General features: G+C 46.5%; 1 protein-coding gene across 1 annotated transcript; it reads left to right on the top strand.

The window, feature by feature from the left end:
• Nucleotides 1-1,856: 1,856 nt before the first annotated feature.
• Nucleotides 1,857-15,284, top strand: tlk1a (tousled-like kinase 1a). Its single transcript, XM_068746787.1, is given in 25 exon segments — nt 1,857-1,898; nt 1,900-1,932; nt 4,498-4,524; nt 4,644-4,653; nt 5,118-5,239; nt 5,342-5,413; nt 6,648-6,686; nt 8,254-8,329; nt 8,413-8,456; nt 8,560-8,655; nt 8,742-8,828; nt 8,932-9,024; nt 9,417-9,527; nt 9,614-9,750; nt 10,180-10,368; nt 10,855-10,921; nt 11,330-11,427; nt 11,534-11,615; nt 11,978-12,069; nt 12,178-12,267; nt 12,345-12,514; nt 12,606-12,741; nt 12,921-13,032; nt 13,112-13,219; nt 13,301-15,284. Coding segments are annotated over 25 exon segments (2,304 nt in total). The 3' UTR covers nt 13,472-15,284.
• The last annotated feature ends 45 nt before the right edge of the window (nt 15,285-15,329 follow it).

Here is a 15,329-nt window from a genome sequence, read left to right as displayed (position 1 = left end):
TGCATTTAGTACCTCACATTAAAAGTACATGAAGTACTGTATTTAGAAAGTACTAATTCTGCATAGTGGTTATTGTCAGAAATGTACCATTAGCAGCATAGAATGTTTTTGGATAATGTACTGCTAGTTAAAGGTGAGATTATTTTACCTAGTTCCTATATTATTGTGTAATTATGACATATCAACATTCTATAAAATAATCCTTATCAGTTCTAACAGGTTAGCTTTCATGTCAAACAGCGTTTTGACCGTGTGCTATGCAAATCCAGTTCGGTTTTTCAAATAGTTTATTTAGCTTCAGAAGCTGAATGCTTAATCGTTTGCTTTATGACAATTTCTATCAGGTTCAAAAGAAAACACAGCATTTCAAGACGCATGGTTTTCATTGAAGAGTTCAAAACATTCAAGAAGTTGGTGGTCTAGTAAATATACTCGGTTACTCACTGACTGTTTTTGCATGTTTACAAATACTGAATAACTTTGAATAATGACATATTGGTCCATTTTAAATTACAGGTTTAAAAAAATACATTTCACTTAGTGTCTCTGATTTGCTATGCAATTTCACAGCCATTATAATCAGCAGCATTTCATCATTCTGAGGTCAAATTTGGCATTCAGTCTACGAACTTCGGACATTGTCCAGCAGTAGTAGTTTTATGTAGTATTTATTTCTTCCTTTGAAGCGGCTGCGCCTGCAGCAGGTCACTCAGGTGATCGTGTACTCTGTGCAGTAGTAGTTTTATGTAGTATTTATTTCTTCCTTTGAAGCAGCTGGTTCTGCAGCAGGTCACTCAGGTGATCGTGTACTCTGTGCAGTAGTAGTTTTATGTAGTATTTATTTCTTCCTTTGAAGCAGCTGGTTCTGCAGCCGGTCACTCAGGTGATCGTGTACTCTGTGCAGTAGTAGTTTTATGTAGTATTTATTTCTTCCTTTGAAGCAGCTGGTTCTGCAGCCGGTCACTCAGGTGATCGTGTACTCTGTGCAGTAGTAGTTTTATGTAGTATTTATTTCTTCCTTTGAAGCGGCTGCGCCTGCAGCCGGTCACTCAGGTGATCGTGTACTCTGTGCAGTAGTAGTTTTATGTAGTATTTATTTCTTCCTTTGAAGCGGCTGGTTCTGCAGCCGGTCACTCAGGTGATCGTGGACTCTGTGCAGTAGTAGTTTTATGTAGTATTTATCTCTTCCTTTGAAGCGGCTGCGCCTGCAGCCGGTCACTCAGGTGATCGTGTACTCTGTGCAGTAGTAGTTTTATGTAGTATTTATTTCTTCCTTTGGAGCGGCTGCGCCTGCAGCAGGTCACTCAGGTGATCGTGTACTCTGTGCAGTAGTAGTTTTATGTAGTATTTATTTCTTCCTTTGGAGCGGCTGCGCCTGCAGCAGGTCACTCAGGTGATCGTGTACTCTGTGCAGTAGTAGTTTTATGTAGTATTTATTTCTTCCTTTGAAGCAGCTGGTTCTGCAGCCGGTCACTCAGGTGATCGTGTACTCTGTGCAGTAGTAGTTTTATGTAGTATTTATTTCTTCCTTTGAAGCGGCTGCGCCTGCAGCCGGTCACTCAGGTGATCGTGGACTCCGTGCGCGTCGCGTCGCCCTCGCGATAAGAATGCTCCCCCCGCTGCGTGACGCGTCCGCGGCTTCACCTCAGGCAGACGGAGGCGGCTCTGAGCCGAGCCCAGGACGCAGCGCGGAGGTGCGACAGGTTTGTGCCCGAAAACGCTCAATAACTCGGCGTAGCCTCCCGGTAGCCCCCGGTAGCCCCCGGTAGCCGCCCCGGCTCCAGCAGCAGTGCTTTAGTGCCAGCCGGTTAACGGCGCATCGTGCGCGGCGGCGCCGACACATGGAAAGTAGCTTGATGAGTGTCCAAAGTAGTGGAAGTTTTGAGGGGACGCCATCTTTGGTCCCAGCTCACCACGTCCCCGACACGGACCGTGTTTTCAGCGAGACACCGCGGCGGCGGGGAAGGCCCGGGCAGGTAGCGTAAGACGTTTTAAGCCGCGAATGTCTCCACTGCTTATTCGTTCTGGTCGTTTTTGTGGACAACGGAAGACAATTGTATCAAAATGACCGAGCAGATGTTAGTGCGAGCCCTGCTCGGCGGCTAGCTAGCGTTAAAGTCGCCCCAGCCTGCTCGGCTAGCTAGTAGCGGCGAGGACGGTGTCTCTGCCGGGCCAGGGCAGGAGCCCAAGGACGGTCATCACGGCGGTAGACCTTTACCGAGCCCGGAAGCGCTGCCCCCGGAGCCCGAGCATCCGACCCGGAGTCTGCCGCCGGTGGAAGAGCACATCCCGGCGTGGGTCACAGGTTAGCGGCGTTAAATGGACCCCCAGCATAAGAGACACGAACGGGTTAAAGATGGAGACCGTCAGAGATGCGAACCAAGTAACGACGAAGTTGGGTTCGAATCGCGCTGGAAGCCCTTTGTGTGTGAACAACGTCACGTCTCAGTTACTGTCGGTCCTCTGGTTAGTAGCCTCTGGTTAGGGGTCTGGTTAGTAGCCTCTGGTTAGGGGTCTGGTTAGTAGCCTCTAGTTAAGGGTCTGGTTAGTAGCCTCTAGTTAAGGGTCTGGTTAGTAGCCTCTAGTTAAGGGTCTGGTTAGGGGTCTGGTTAGTAGCCTCTGGTTAAGGGTCTGGTTAGTAGCCTCTGGTTAGGGGTCTGGTTAGTAGCCTCTAGTTAAGGGTCTGGTTAGGGGTCTGGTTAGTAGCCTCTAGTTAGGGGTCTGGTTAGTAGCCTCTAGTTAAGGGTCTGGTTAGTAGCCCCTGGTTAGGGGTCTGGTTAGTAGCCTCTAGTTAGGGGTCTGGTTAGTAGCCTCTAGTTAGGGGTCTGGTTAGTAGCCTCTAGTTAAGGGTCTGGTTAGTAGCCTCTGGTTAGGGGTCTGGTTAGTAGCCTCTAGTTAAGGGTCTGGTTAGTAGCCTCTGGTTAGGGGTCTGGTTAGTAGCCTCTAGTTAAGGGTCTGGTTAGTAGCCTCTGGTTAGGGGTCTGGTTAGTAGCCTCTAGTTAGGGGTCTGGTTAGTAGCCTCTAGTTAAGGGTCTGGTTAGTAGCCTCTAGTTAGGGGTCTGGTTAGTAGCCTCTAGTTAAGGGTCTGGTTAGTAGCCTCTGGTTAGGGGTCTGGTTAGTAGCCTCTGGTTAAGGGTCTGGTTAGTAGCCTCTAGTTAAGGGTCTGGTTAGTAGCCTCTAGTTAAGGGTCTGGTTAGTAGCCTCTAGTTAAGGGTCTGGTTAGTAGCCTCTAGTTAAGGGTCTGGTTAGTAGCCTCTGGTTAGGGGTCTGGTTAGTAGCCTTCATGGTGGTCTTCATGGGAGCCACTTGTCCCGGGTGGACAGCAGCGGGCCTCGTTGGGCCCGACTTGGAGCAGCGACCGAGGGTTCCTTTAACGTCGGATGCCCAAACTAGAATGAAGCGACGCCGAGAAGCCGATATTTAAAAGGCGAATGCAGTTTTGGTCGTCTTGGGGATCCGTAGTCGTCGCTGCTGGTGATATTTGCATCACGAGTAGTTTTAGATACAGCGGTTAGATACTTTGTAACGATGGAGGACCTTTAGATTCGGGCATCCAGGTAATGTTGATTAAAATAAAATAAAAATCAATTTCTGGCAGTCTTGCATTGGCACTTATCAGCGATGGCTGCCTACGTCATCCATGTAAATCTCGTACATTGATGTAAATATCGTACATTGATGTATCGTACATTGATGTATCGTACATTGATGTAAGTATCGTACATTGATGTATCGTACATTGATGTATCGTACATTGATGTAAATATCGTGCATTGATGTATCGTACATTGATGTATCGTACATTGATGTAAATCTCGTGCATTGATGTATCGTACATTGATGTAAATATCGTACATTGATGTATGTAAATATCGTACATTGATGTATCGTACATTGATGTAAATCTCGTACATTGATGTAAATCTCGTGCATTGATGTAAATCTCGTACATTGATGTAAATATCGTACATTGATGTATCGTACATTGATGTAAATCTCGTACATTGATGTAAATCTCGTGCATTGATGTAAATCTCGTGCATTGATGTAAATCTCGTACATTGATGTAAATATCGTACATTGATGTATCGTACATTGATGTAAGTATCGTACATTGATGTATCGTACATTGATGTAAGTATCGTACATTGATGTATCGTACATTGATGTATCGTACATTGATGTAAGTATCGTACATTGATGTATCGTACATTGATGTAAGTATCGTACATTGATGTAAATCTCGTACATTGATGTATCGTGCATTGATGTATCGTACATTGATGTATCGTACATTGATGTAAGTATCGTACATTGATGTAAATATCGTACATTGATGTAAATATCGTACATTGATGTATCGTACATTGATGTAAATATCGTACATTGATACGTTTGATCCTTTCTGTTTTTGCTGGAGGTGCCCGTGAGTGACCTTTAGGGAGTAACTCAAGCCACGTCTGTTTTAAACAGGTGGCCGCTGTGCTCATTGAGCAGCATGTTAAAATGACATCCACAGCAGGAGTTGTAAGGGTTCAACCACAGGTTCTTGCAGGGGCTTGGATGTATAGATAATAGTAACCCTAACCCCACGCAGCTGTTTTATATCATAAGCATTCTGTGTGGAAACTGACCCATCTCAGACAGACCAAGGTTAATATTAGATTTAGGAACCCTTCAGCTTCCCCTTTAACCTTTGTGGTAAAATCAGAATTCTCACAAGATCGCTCGAATGTGTGACGCAAACACTGCTAGTAAACACTTCAGAAAAACTGCACTGGAAATGAGCTGAAGAACACGTCTGTGTATATTCAGTAATATGTAGAATGCCCTCTAACGACAGCGTGCGGAGCCGCTTGTGTGTGCGTGACTTTCTTGTGTGTGCGTGACTTTCTTCTGCTCGGTTTCTTGATTTCTGGCTGCACAGTTGAGTTGGTTGAATATTGCAGCCATCTTTTATCTACCGTCCGTACTACACAAATGGAGTGAAGCCATCGAGGGAGGGGTGGAGGTCTGGCCGCTTTACGTTCAACTGTAGACTAATTATTGGTGTTCGGATTGTTGATGGCCTTTAAAATGGCGGCTGTTGTTAACTGAATGACGGGCGGTCCCTCCAGGCGTGATGGAGGAGCTGCACAGCCTGGACCCCCGGAGACAGGAGCTGCTGGAGGCCCGCTTCATGGGTGCCGTTGGTGGCAGCACAGGCGGCAGCACTGGCAGCACGAGTGGGGGGACCAAAGTAAGTTGTTTAGCTACTTCACTTTCTCTGCATCTGATTGGTCAGAATCATGTTGTTAATGTCTACACTAATTACTATCCTATTTTTAAAATCTTTTTTTAGGGTTTGACCAATAATGAATGTTCAAATCATAGTTTTGGAAGCCTGGGATCCTTAAGCGACAAGGAGTCAGAGGTACGCCGGCCGATTGACGTGAACCGTATTAAACTAAACAATAACCAGACATTTGGATCGCTGTTATTAATTAAAGTCATGTTTAATTGAAATGTTTCCATCAGTAAAGCAGACAGAATATATACTTATTTTATGTATAATAAAATAGCAGGTTTGTGTGTGTATCAATTACAGGACCGTATATAAAATATTTCAATCCAATCTTTTTCCATTGCTGTAATCAGAAGATTATTTCTGCATTAATCATTTTCTGTTTTTAAATCGCGCTGCACAAAATGAAATGAGGAACGTGCAGCAATGCATTCAGGTCGCTCCAGAATGAGACACAAACTGCAGTATTATTATTATGACCGGTATTTTAGTGATCATAAACTGGATGTCCTGCTTCTACCTGTGTTCTGTAGAGCAGACACTGCTGTAGCTGCTCTTGTTTTGCAGTTCAGTTTTTCTCTAATCCTCCCAGAATGAATCAAAGCTCTCGCGTCTTTAATCTTGTCCATGTCTGTTAATGTGATTAATGCTTCCACCGATAAACTGCTCAAATAAACCTCATGCTGTGCAGCGGCGGCCTGCTGTAAAGTCACAGGAAGTGTAGACGGGCAACACCCTACCTGGAAACGTCCTTTTATAAAGCGGCCTGGAAAAGCTCTATCTTTAAAACTTTAATCGTAATGTTCATTTGGGGAGAACTAGATGAATGGAGGTGAAGGATTTAATGTTTCAGAAGAGCACTTTGATAGTAATCACCGTTTTTCCAGCGCTGTTTTTGCCACAGTCCGTGTCATTATGTCCAAGGCCTCCTTCCCTCTCCTGACCAACACTGCAGGTCATCAACGTTTGGCCAAATGACATAAAATAACAGATAAAAGGTCCACAAATATGCAAAGTTAGGCTCAAAGCATTCAAGCCTGAAGCAGCGGCTCTGGGGGGCGGGGTTAACGGAGCTGGGGGGTGGGGTAATGATCTCCGTGCATGTATTCAGCCGTCCTCTGCTTGACAAGCATGAATCACTGTTAAATTACGTATACTGAAAGGAAGAAAATGTAGTATCAATACAAAATCCAACAATTGAGGGTTAGATGTGTCTCTGCTGCACACAAATAGAAGTATACAATTAAATTAGGAAGGGGTTCAGGCGTGCACATCAAAGCGTTGAGCTCGTGGTAATGATCTGAAGTCCTATCAGCCAGGTGTATTGTGTGCCAAAACCATCTTCTGTTTCTCGCTTTTATAGGGGCCGGATGTGAAACGGGGCAGTTCTCCTGCGTATTCGGTAGGTATGAAGTCTTGGGAGGAATAATTATTCCGTCGGGGCTCTAAGCTAGAGCTTTATAGATCTGCTCCCAAATGGCACACTGAAAACGATCTTCCATGTTACTCGTTTTATTTGCAGTTAAGCACATTTTGTTCTTCCCATTTGTTAGAAAGCAATTGAATAACTTAAACGATCACATTTAAAACGGCACCTGTATTTGTCTCAGGTAAACGTCGTTGAAGGAGGAATCCAGTATTGTGTCAGCAGTTATGCTCGTCTTTCACACTGCCCTAGTTACTCGTACTGGTTAAGCATGGTCATGATGTCCGTGCACACATGCTGTGTGTGTGTGTGTGTGTGAGTGAAGAAGATCCACTCTATTGATCTGAACACATCTCAGAACTCAGGAATAAATGGGTTTCATTTATAGTGTGAATGGCAGGTGTGTCCTTTCCTGACTAGCTTCCTGTTTGTGGGGGGGGGGGGTTGATTCATCCAGCGCTGAAGCTCACAGATGACGATGTTCACTTTCCCAGCAGTTGGCTGAATGGCGGATGAGACTGGTCTTGCTTTTGAGAATCGAGCAGCGATTTCCTGATCGCTCTCGCGCATCCCAGCCTGTTCAGGATCTGCAGGGCCGTTTCTTTTCATTATTATCTCATCCATCACTGCAAATCACTCCTCATCTCAAAAAACTGCAGTGGAATCTGTGCTTTGAACTATTCTCAGGGCTTACCCATTTAGGATTTCATTTTTACTCGCACACTTTAGTTATTCTTCTAGTTTACACGTCTGTATTTTTAGGGCCAAGTAAATAAAATACAGTTTAAATAAAGTTATGCTGAGCTACACGCAGAATGGACAAGCTCAAAACCAGACTTCTGAGCTGGCTAATGCGCAGCGACCCCCATCTTATACCCCCCCATCTCCACCAGGAGACAAAGATGTCTCTGTTCAGCTCTGTCACTTTGTACCTTCTAATGGAATCTCTGGTTTGAAGTTTAGCATCTCTCCCGAGGCACTCTGTGCTTTCTGCTTGAGTTCACTTTCATCTCCAGGACTCATTACAGCTCAAGGTTCCCTGTTTGGGTTCTTCAGCAGCATTTAAATAAGAACACAATGGGCAACCATTATTGTGTATTTACAAAAACATTCTGTGAGTAAATAAATGAATCCATCCGCCCATTTTCTTGGGGACGAGATGACCTCAATCGTCTCGTCTCCAGCCGTTTCATCCTCCTGGGGGGGGACAGGTCTGCTGAAGCCTATCCCAACCAACTACGGGCGACGCATCGCCAGCGCACCCCGGGGCTAAATGAATTTACAATATTCATACCAGAAGTAATATACTTTATGGACATTTAATGTTTGATTATTGCTGAAATGGAAAACCCGCTATTAAAATTGCAGCTAAACAATTCAGGCGTGTTATTTTCACGGTTGCATACGAGAAGATAAATATTGGTTATTTGATTGGTACTTCCCCTCAGGTAGCACAACACAACCAGAGTATTACGAAACACTTGACAGTGGCAGCAGGTGAAGCCGACTCTTCTGGCTAGTAATTTGAATCAAATTCTTTCAGACCCCAGAAAAGAAACATTCAGAAGCGACTAGAGGCAGGAAACGGAAGCCTGAGACCCAATCAGAGAGCAGTCAAGGTGAGCGTCTTTGTCGTGAACGGGTTCTAGCTCTCGTTTCATTTTGTCATAGTAACGGCCTTGTCCATGTTTTATCTTCACAGGGAAAACCATTGTGCGAGGACCCAAAATAAGTGATTATTTTGATGTGAGTTTATACTTGGTGCCCGACGTACTACTAACGGCTCAGTGCTGGGTCCGCTGTTACCATTGTTAGCAGTGTTGTCATTTTTCATGTCCTAACCTTTTAGTTCCAGGGAGGAAATGGCTCCAGTCCCGTAAGAGGTCTCCCACCAGTGATTCGTTCACCCCCAAACTCACATTCCCACTCCGCTCAGGGCACAGTCGTAAGTTACGCCACATTTCGCCCGCATCATTTCCAAAGCTGCTGCCTTTTGTGTCAGCTGGAAGTTGGTTTTCTCTTCTGTTGCAGGTTAGACAAAATAGCTCCTCTCCTACGAGTCTGTCGTTTGGGGACCACATGATGCATCCAAAGCAGCTTGCAGTCAAGCTTGTTCAGGTGAGGGGTGGCGGTGACCGTGGATGGATACGCTGCGCCCACTCTTAATGCGTTTCACGATGTTGCTCGAGTTTTGAACTTGTTTTGTTGTGTTTCGCTCCAGACCGACCTTACCGTGCTGAAATTGGCTGCCCTTGAAAGCACGAAGAATCTAGACCTTGAAAAGAAGGAGGGGAGAATAGATGATTTACTGAGGGTGAGGAAGACCTTTCGTTGAGCATGTCTGCCTGCTTTGGGTTATCCGTCAGTCATGTAAATATCATTCTTAATGTATTGCTTTAGATACGGGGGGTCGGCGACGTGGACAGTTTGACCTTACGACCGCGCTGGCCTGTCGTTTTTTTGTCCGTTTACAAACTGTTTTTACGACATACCGGAAAGAGAGCGAGCGAATCGAGTGTACGTGTTTCTGTGGTCTCTCCCAAGATGTCTACCGAGAGCAAGGCGCCTCTTTCTACTCCTCATTTACAGAATCGTGATGCAGCATAATATACTTGGGGTAGTTTAACGTGGGTCGACTTACAGCAGGTCGTAAGTCGGCGACCCCTGTAACACTGCCTCGATTAAAGGTTTTTTTCTGCTGCTTAGGCAAACTGTGATCTCAGGAGACAGATAGACGAACAACAAAAGCTACTTGAAAAGTACAAGGAACGCTTGAATAAATGCATCACCATGAGCAAGAAGTTGCTCATTGAAAAGGTAAAGGTGTTCTTTTTCCTTCTCTTTCATTCAACATGTGTGTGTCTGCAAAGCTGCATGCAATCCTGCTTCCTTCTGTTGATCAGAGCACCCAGGAGAAGCAGGCCTGTCGGGAGAAGAGCATGCAGGATCGCCTTCGTTTAGGCCACTTCACCACCGTGAGGCACGGCGCCTCCTTCACGGAGCAGTGGACTGATGGCTATGCCTTCCAGAACCTTGTCAAGTAAGAGGGGGGGGGGGGGGGATTGGCTAACCAGTAGAGGTTTGGACTGGATCTTGGTCGTAGGACAGATACACAAGCTGTAGGAAGATTTAGCTTGCGTGGCACCAGTCAGTCCTGCAGGGGCGTATTCATGGCTGGACGTCAAACAAACCCCTTCAGCTCTTTGTGTCACAGACAGGGGGGGGGGGGCAGACACAGCTAGGGAACACGCACATGGTTAGTGGCTGGGGGCTACGACCCCAAGGCCCTTCGGAAACAGGACTCAGCCTTTATTCCTTATCGTCACAGCTCTAGTCTTTCCCTGTGAGGCCAGCTGTTGTCGTTAGTGTCTATCCTGCTGCTTTCATACGCTGATCACTCACATTGAGAGATGTATTAGGATGATTGACCACGTGTAAATCAATGATCCTGATCTCTTCCTATCTGCAGACAGCAAGAATGGATAAACCAACAGAGAGAGGACATTGAGAGGCAGAGAAAGCTGCTAGTCAAGAGGAAGCCTCCATCGTCCAGCAACTCCCAAGCACCAACCACAAGTTCTGAGCCAAAGCAACGCAAAACCAAGGCGGTGAACGGAGCCGACAACGATCCCTTTTTAAAACCCAGCCTACCTCAGCTGTAAGTTCAGGCCTGTTGGGGCGCTGTCACAGAGCAGCCGCTCTATAGAGGAGTGAGGATTCAGCCATCATGTCATTTCCTGTCATATTGGCTCACTTTGAATACTTGTGGAAACACGATCTACATGGAAACGACCTGCGAGTGTTTCCTTAGATAAGGCCTGCTAGACCGAATGGTGGCAGCATAATTAAGGTCCAGAAATGTCCCCGCTCACTGTAAAGCAGCTGGACCTGAGCGTGTGCGTGTGCGTCCAGGCCCGGCCCGGCCCGGCTCATCTCAGCCCTTATTTGTCAATGAGCTTGTGAGGACTCGAACCCAGAATCGCACCGTGTGATTATATTTCATTATTTTGCATATTCGGCTGCAAAGCAAGTTTGACAGGATCGGAAACAAATAACTTGCATGTGTGTAAATGCTGTTGACAGAAGCGCTGTGCTTTCTGCCCCCCCACCCCCCCCCCCCCTCTGCTTCATTCATTCTGGGAAGGCTGACGCTAGCAGAGTACCATGAACAGGAAGAGATCTTCAAACTGCGGCTCGGACATCTCAAGAAGGTTCGTCCTAACCCTAAACGAGCATCAACTGTTTATTAGAAGCGTTATTGGGATTGTCTTCAGTACGAGGGAAAAGGTCATTCATCCATTCACAAATGACATTTCAACAGCGTTGCAGCTTTTACTGTTTGAATCGGGTAGAATGTAGAAAAAGCTTTTTCATTCCGATGCCTTTTTTATTGATTTGTTTAGCTTCTCTGTTCTTTTGGCATCAGTCCCCGGGGTGGAGTCGGCCTGGAGCTCCCCAAAGTACTCATTGTTTTCCTGATCAATAAGCATCAGAGGCAGCGGTTAATATTTAATCCAGAAGCAGCACGCTGCGTACTCGTGTGTTTTGATGAGCTCCTTACCTTGTAGTCACAACTCTGAAGTTCCTCTTGCGCGTCGCTGTGGCTGAATCATTCATAGGAAGAAGCTGAGATCCAGGCAGAGCTGGAGCGTCTGGAGAGGGTTCGCAACCTTCACATTCGAGAACTTAAGAGAATAAATAATGAAGACAGCTCACAGTGAGTCTCGGTCCACAGCAGCCACTCTGCATATCACGTACAGGACCGTCTGATGGGGCGGTGCCATTTGTGTGTGTCATTTGGCTTTTCTCTTTTTCCTTCATAGATTTAAAGATCACCCAACACTGAATGAACGCTATCTGCTCCTCCACCTTCTGGGAAGAGGGGGCTTTAGTGAAGTTTACAAGGTAACGCTTCAGACTGGGTCGTTGTTTCTCTGAAGCCAGGTTCACGCTCCGGGAGCATCGGACTGGCTTCAGACTGGGGGGGGGGGGACTGGGGGAACTGGGCCTGGCGTTGAGCTCAGACACACATTATCATCAGTGTGAGGCGTTTCCAGATCTTTTTTAATATTCACATGTTTAAGTCACGATTGTGTGCAATAAAAGACGCACTAGACGAGGTCATCGGCGACCACCGAACGGACGGGTGTCGACCGTTCTTCATCCACACTTCTCTTTATAGGCCGGTTGCTCCAGCATTTCTTACGTGCTGCTTCTGAACAGATCAATAGGCGTGTCGGTGTGACCTGTGTGTGACTCCTGTGCAGGCTTTTGACTTGATTGAACAACGATATGCTGCTGTGAAAATACACCAACTTAACAAGAACTGGAGAGAAGAGAAGAAGGAGAACTACCACAAGTATGTCGACGTAAATCTTTGCTCCGTTAGCGAGTGTTTAGATGTCTCTGTCGCTCAGAATGCAGCGTTGATTCTTCACCTGGTGGTTTCTGACCTTCCTCTCCACAGACATGCCTGTCGAGAGTACAGAATACACAAGCAGCTGGATCACCCCCGAATCGTCAAGCTTTTTGACTACTTCTCACTGGACACGGACACGTTAGTGCACGGAGACGTCCTTTTTCACTTTCCGGTTGTTTGAGATGCAGATCGTAATTCCTTATTCGCCCTGATAGCTTTTGCACTGTCATGGAGTACTGCGATGGCAACGACTTGGATTTCTACTTGAAACAGCATAAGCTGATGTCCGAGAAGGAGGCTCGGTCCATCGTCATGCAGATTGTGAACGCGCTCAAATACCTGAACGACATCAAGCCCCCCATCATCCATTACGACCTGAAGCCGGGTAGGCAGACGACGTAGAACTCATCATTCACCTGAGCAGCCGTCGGGGGGGTGCTAACCGTCTCGAGTGCTGTCCTTTACTTGTCTTCAAGGTAATATCCTGCTGGTGGATGGCACAGCCTGCGGGGAAATCAAAATCACTGATTTTGGTTTGTCTAAAATCATGGATGACGACAACTACGGTGTTGATGGAATGGACCTGACGTCACAGGGTGCGGGGACCTATTGGTGAGAGGACATGTCCCGCGTAGGTCAGATACGAACTGAGGTCACATGCTTAAATATCAGTAGTGTGTCTAACTGAACTATTTGATGTATTGGGGGTAGTTTTATTCACACTCTTTCCTGTTTTCAGTCTAAAGTCACTCAGAGTTGCACTTCCTGCCGCTGCATTACGTTTTTTTTAGGTACCTGCCTCCGGAGTGTTTTGTGGTTGGTAAAGAACCTCCAAAGATCTCCAATAAGGTGGACGTGTGGTCCGTGGGCGTTATCTTTTTTCAGTGTCTCTATGGAAAGAAGGTAAGGAGAGCAGATTCTCCACTTTGATTTCTCTGGACTTCATTCCATGTCGATTTGAACGCTGCTTCATCCTTTCCAGCCTTTTGGCCACAATCAGTCGCAGCAGGACATTCTTCAGGAGAATACCATATTGAAAGCTACCGATGTTCAGTTCCCTGTCAAGCCTGTGTCCACTAATGAAGCAAAGGTAACTAAACGAGTTTAATTTAATCAAAGAAACGATATTTAGAATCACTCAGTGCATTTTAATACCGTCCTTGCCCCGCAGGCCTTCATAAGGCGCTGTCTGGCGTACAGGAAGGAGGACCGCGTTGACGTCCGCCAAATGGGAAGCGACCCGTATCTGCTTCCTCACATACGGAGGTCAAGCACTTCTGGAAATCTGCAAATGAATGCTGCTGGCTCAGGACCGGCTTCCTCCAGTATCATCTCATACTGACAGCTTTGTGCTCTGACGAAAGGCAAGCAAACGCGGCGGAGTCCCACGTGCAGAGCTTCACGCTTGTTGGTCAAGGAACAGCCAGCAAGGAGAGGAGAGGAGCAGGAAATGGTTGGGAACACGCCTGACCAAGGAGAGGAACAGGAAGCAGGAAATGGTTGGGAACACGCCTGACCAAGGAGAGGAACAGGAAGCAGGAAATGGTTGGGAACACGCCTGACCAAGGAGAGGAACAGGAAGCAGGAAATGGTTGGGAACACGCCTGACCAAGGAGAGGAGCAGGAAGCAGGAAATGGTTGGGAACACGCCTGGCCAAGGAGAGGAGGAGAAGGAAATGGTTGGGAACACGCCTGACCTCCTGACCTCCTGACCGGTGCCAGCCTTTTGCTTGTTTACCCGGGCTTAATCAAGGAGGGACGCTGAAGGGGTGTTTTCTTCTCTTCTCCAACGGGTCTGTGGAGGGTCCCACTACGGCACTGAAACTGAAAATCTGATTGGACCATCTGTTCAGGTGTTGCAGATGGATAAAGCCTTAAAGGGCTGAAGGAGACATGGCGGCACGACGCTTCGATTCAATAACAAGCTCCTGCCATTCAGCTGCTAGAATTTAATTTACTGTGAGGAGAGGTCCGTCATTGTTTTGTAGAACTTTGAAGATTTGGAAAGGTGTTTTTTATTTTTTTTAAATCACAAAGATTAGGCTTAAATTTGAGTTACTTAGCCATGAGAATACAATGTTTAGGATACAAGTGGCAACTAGTGACCGGTTGGGGGCAGTGTACTTCAATTTCGTTCACAAAATAACCAAATGTAGAAAAACCCTAAAGTATGAATCCTATGCAGGAATATTAACACATAAACTGGGAGCTGTATATGACTTGCAGGTGAATTTGGAGCTTGGGCTGCACCGTAATGTGTACAAAGTGAAACGAGGCCCCCCTGACTGTTGGGTTCTGCTGCTTTGCCACTCTTGCATTTCGAGGGCTGTTTGGTCCACTTCGGGTACAGATTGTACGGTTCTGCTGAGAGCGAATAATAAAAGCAGGAAACGCCTTTCTCTCAGTGAACGGCACGTCCGTGTTCTTTTGTACCGGTAATTCACACGTCTTGGATTTGACCACGCAGCTTCATTTCTGAAACTATACTGGCACCTAGTGGCTTTACAGGGTACTGCATTGTTGAAATATCACATTAAGTCCATGTTTGACTGTTGAGGTCAGAGCTGTGAAGGGCGGTGCGACGGCGGCCATGCATTCCCGTTCTAGAGATCTCCGTATATGTGATACTTGAGTCAGTGCATAGTTTGTCCATCTTTCTTTAATCATTATTGCCTGATGAAAGAGTTCATGCTGCCGTTGGACAAACATTCACAGAGAACGTCGACCCTCCAGCGGTTTGCGCCGCTGCAGTCTCGGGACGGTGCCAGAAACTCAAAGCATGCCTGCGTTTCATGCTGTTTGCACTCAGATCTTTAAAAACTTTTTAAAATAAATCATCATCTGCAAACGTTCTTGGGTTGAATGCACCGCGTACGCGGCAGCCACAAACCCGACATGCGTCTGCTGTTGATTAGCTTCACTGCTTCGGGCTCGGAGGCAAAAAAACATTTGAAACTATTACACTGAATGCCTGATAGAATAAATGCACGGCGTGAGAGGGGGCGTTACGTCCCACGTTGTGCTGGTGCACTTCTGAAGCAGCACCCAGCCCGAGCAACGAGACAAAGCTCCAGATGCTGCTCCAGATGCTGCTCCAGGTGCTGCCCTCTGCTAAGTCGTTGTGATGTGTGTTTACTCAGAGCTGGGAGCTCATGGTGGGATGAGACTTCTCATCGGCATACTGTTTGTTTGCATAGCAG

This window comes from Brachionichthys hirsutus, chromosome 12 (assembly GCF_040956055.1).
Source record: "Brachionichthys hirsutus isolate HB-005 chromosome 12, CSIRO-AGI_Bhir_v1, whole genome shotgun sequence".
Classification (NCBI taxonomy): Eukaryota; Metazoa; Chordata; class Actinopteri; order Lophiiformes; family Brachionichthyidae; genus Brachionichthys; species Brachionichthys hirsutus.
This window is presented reverse-complemented; position numbering and strand designations above follow the sequence as displayed.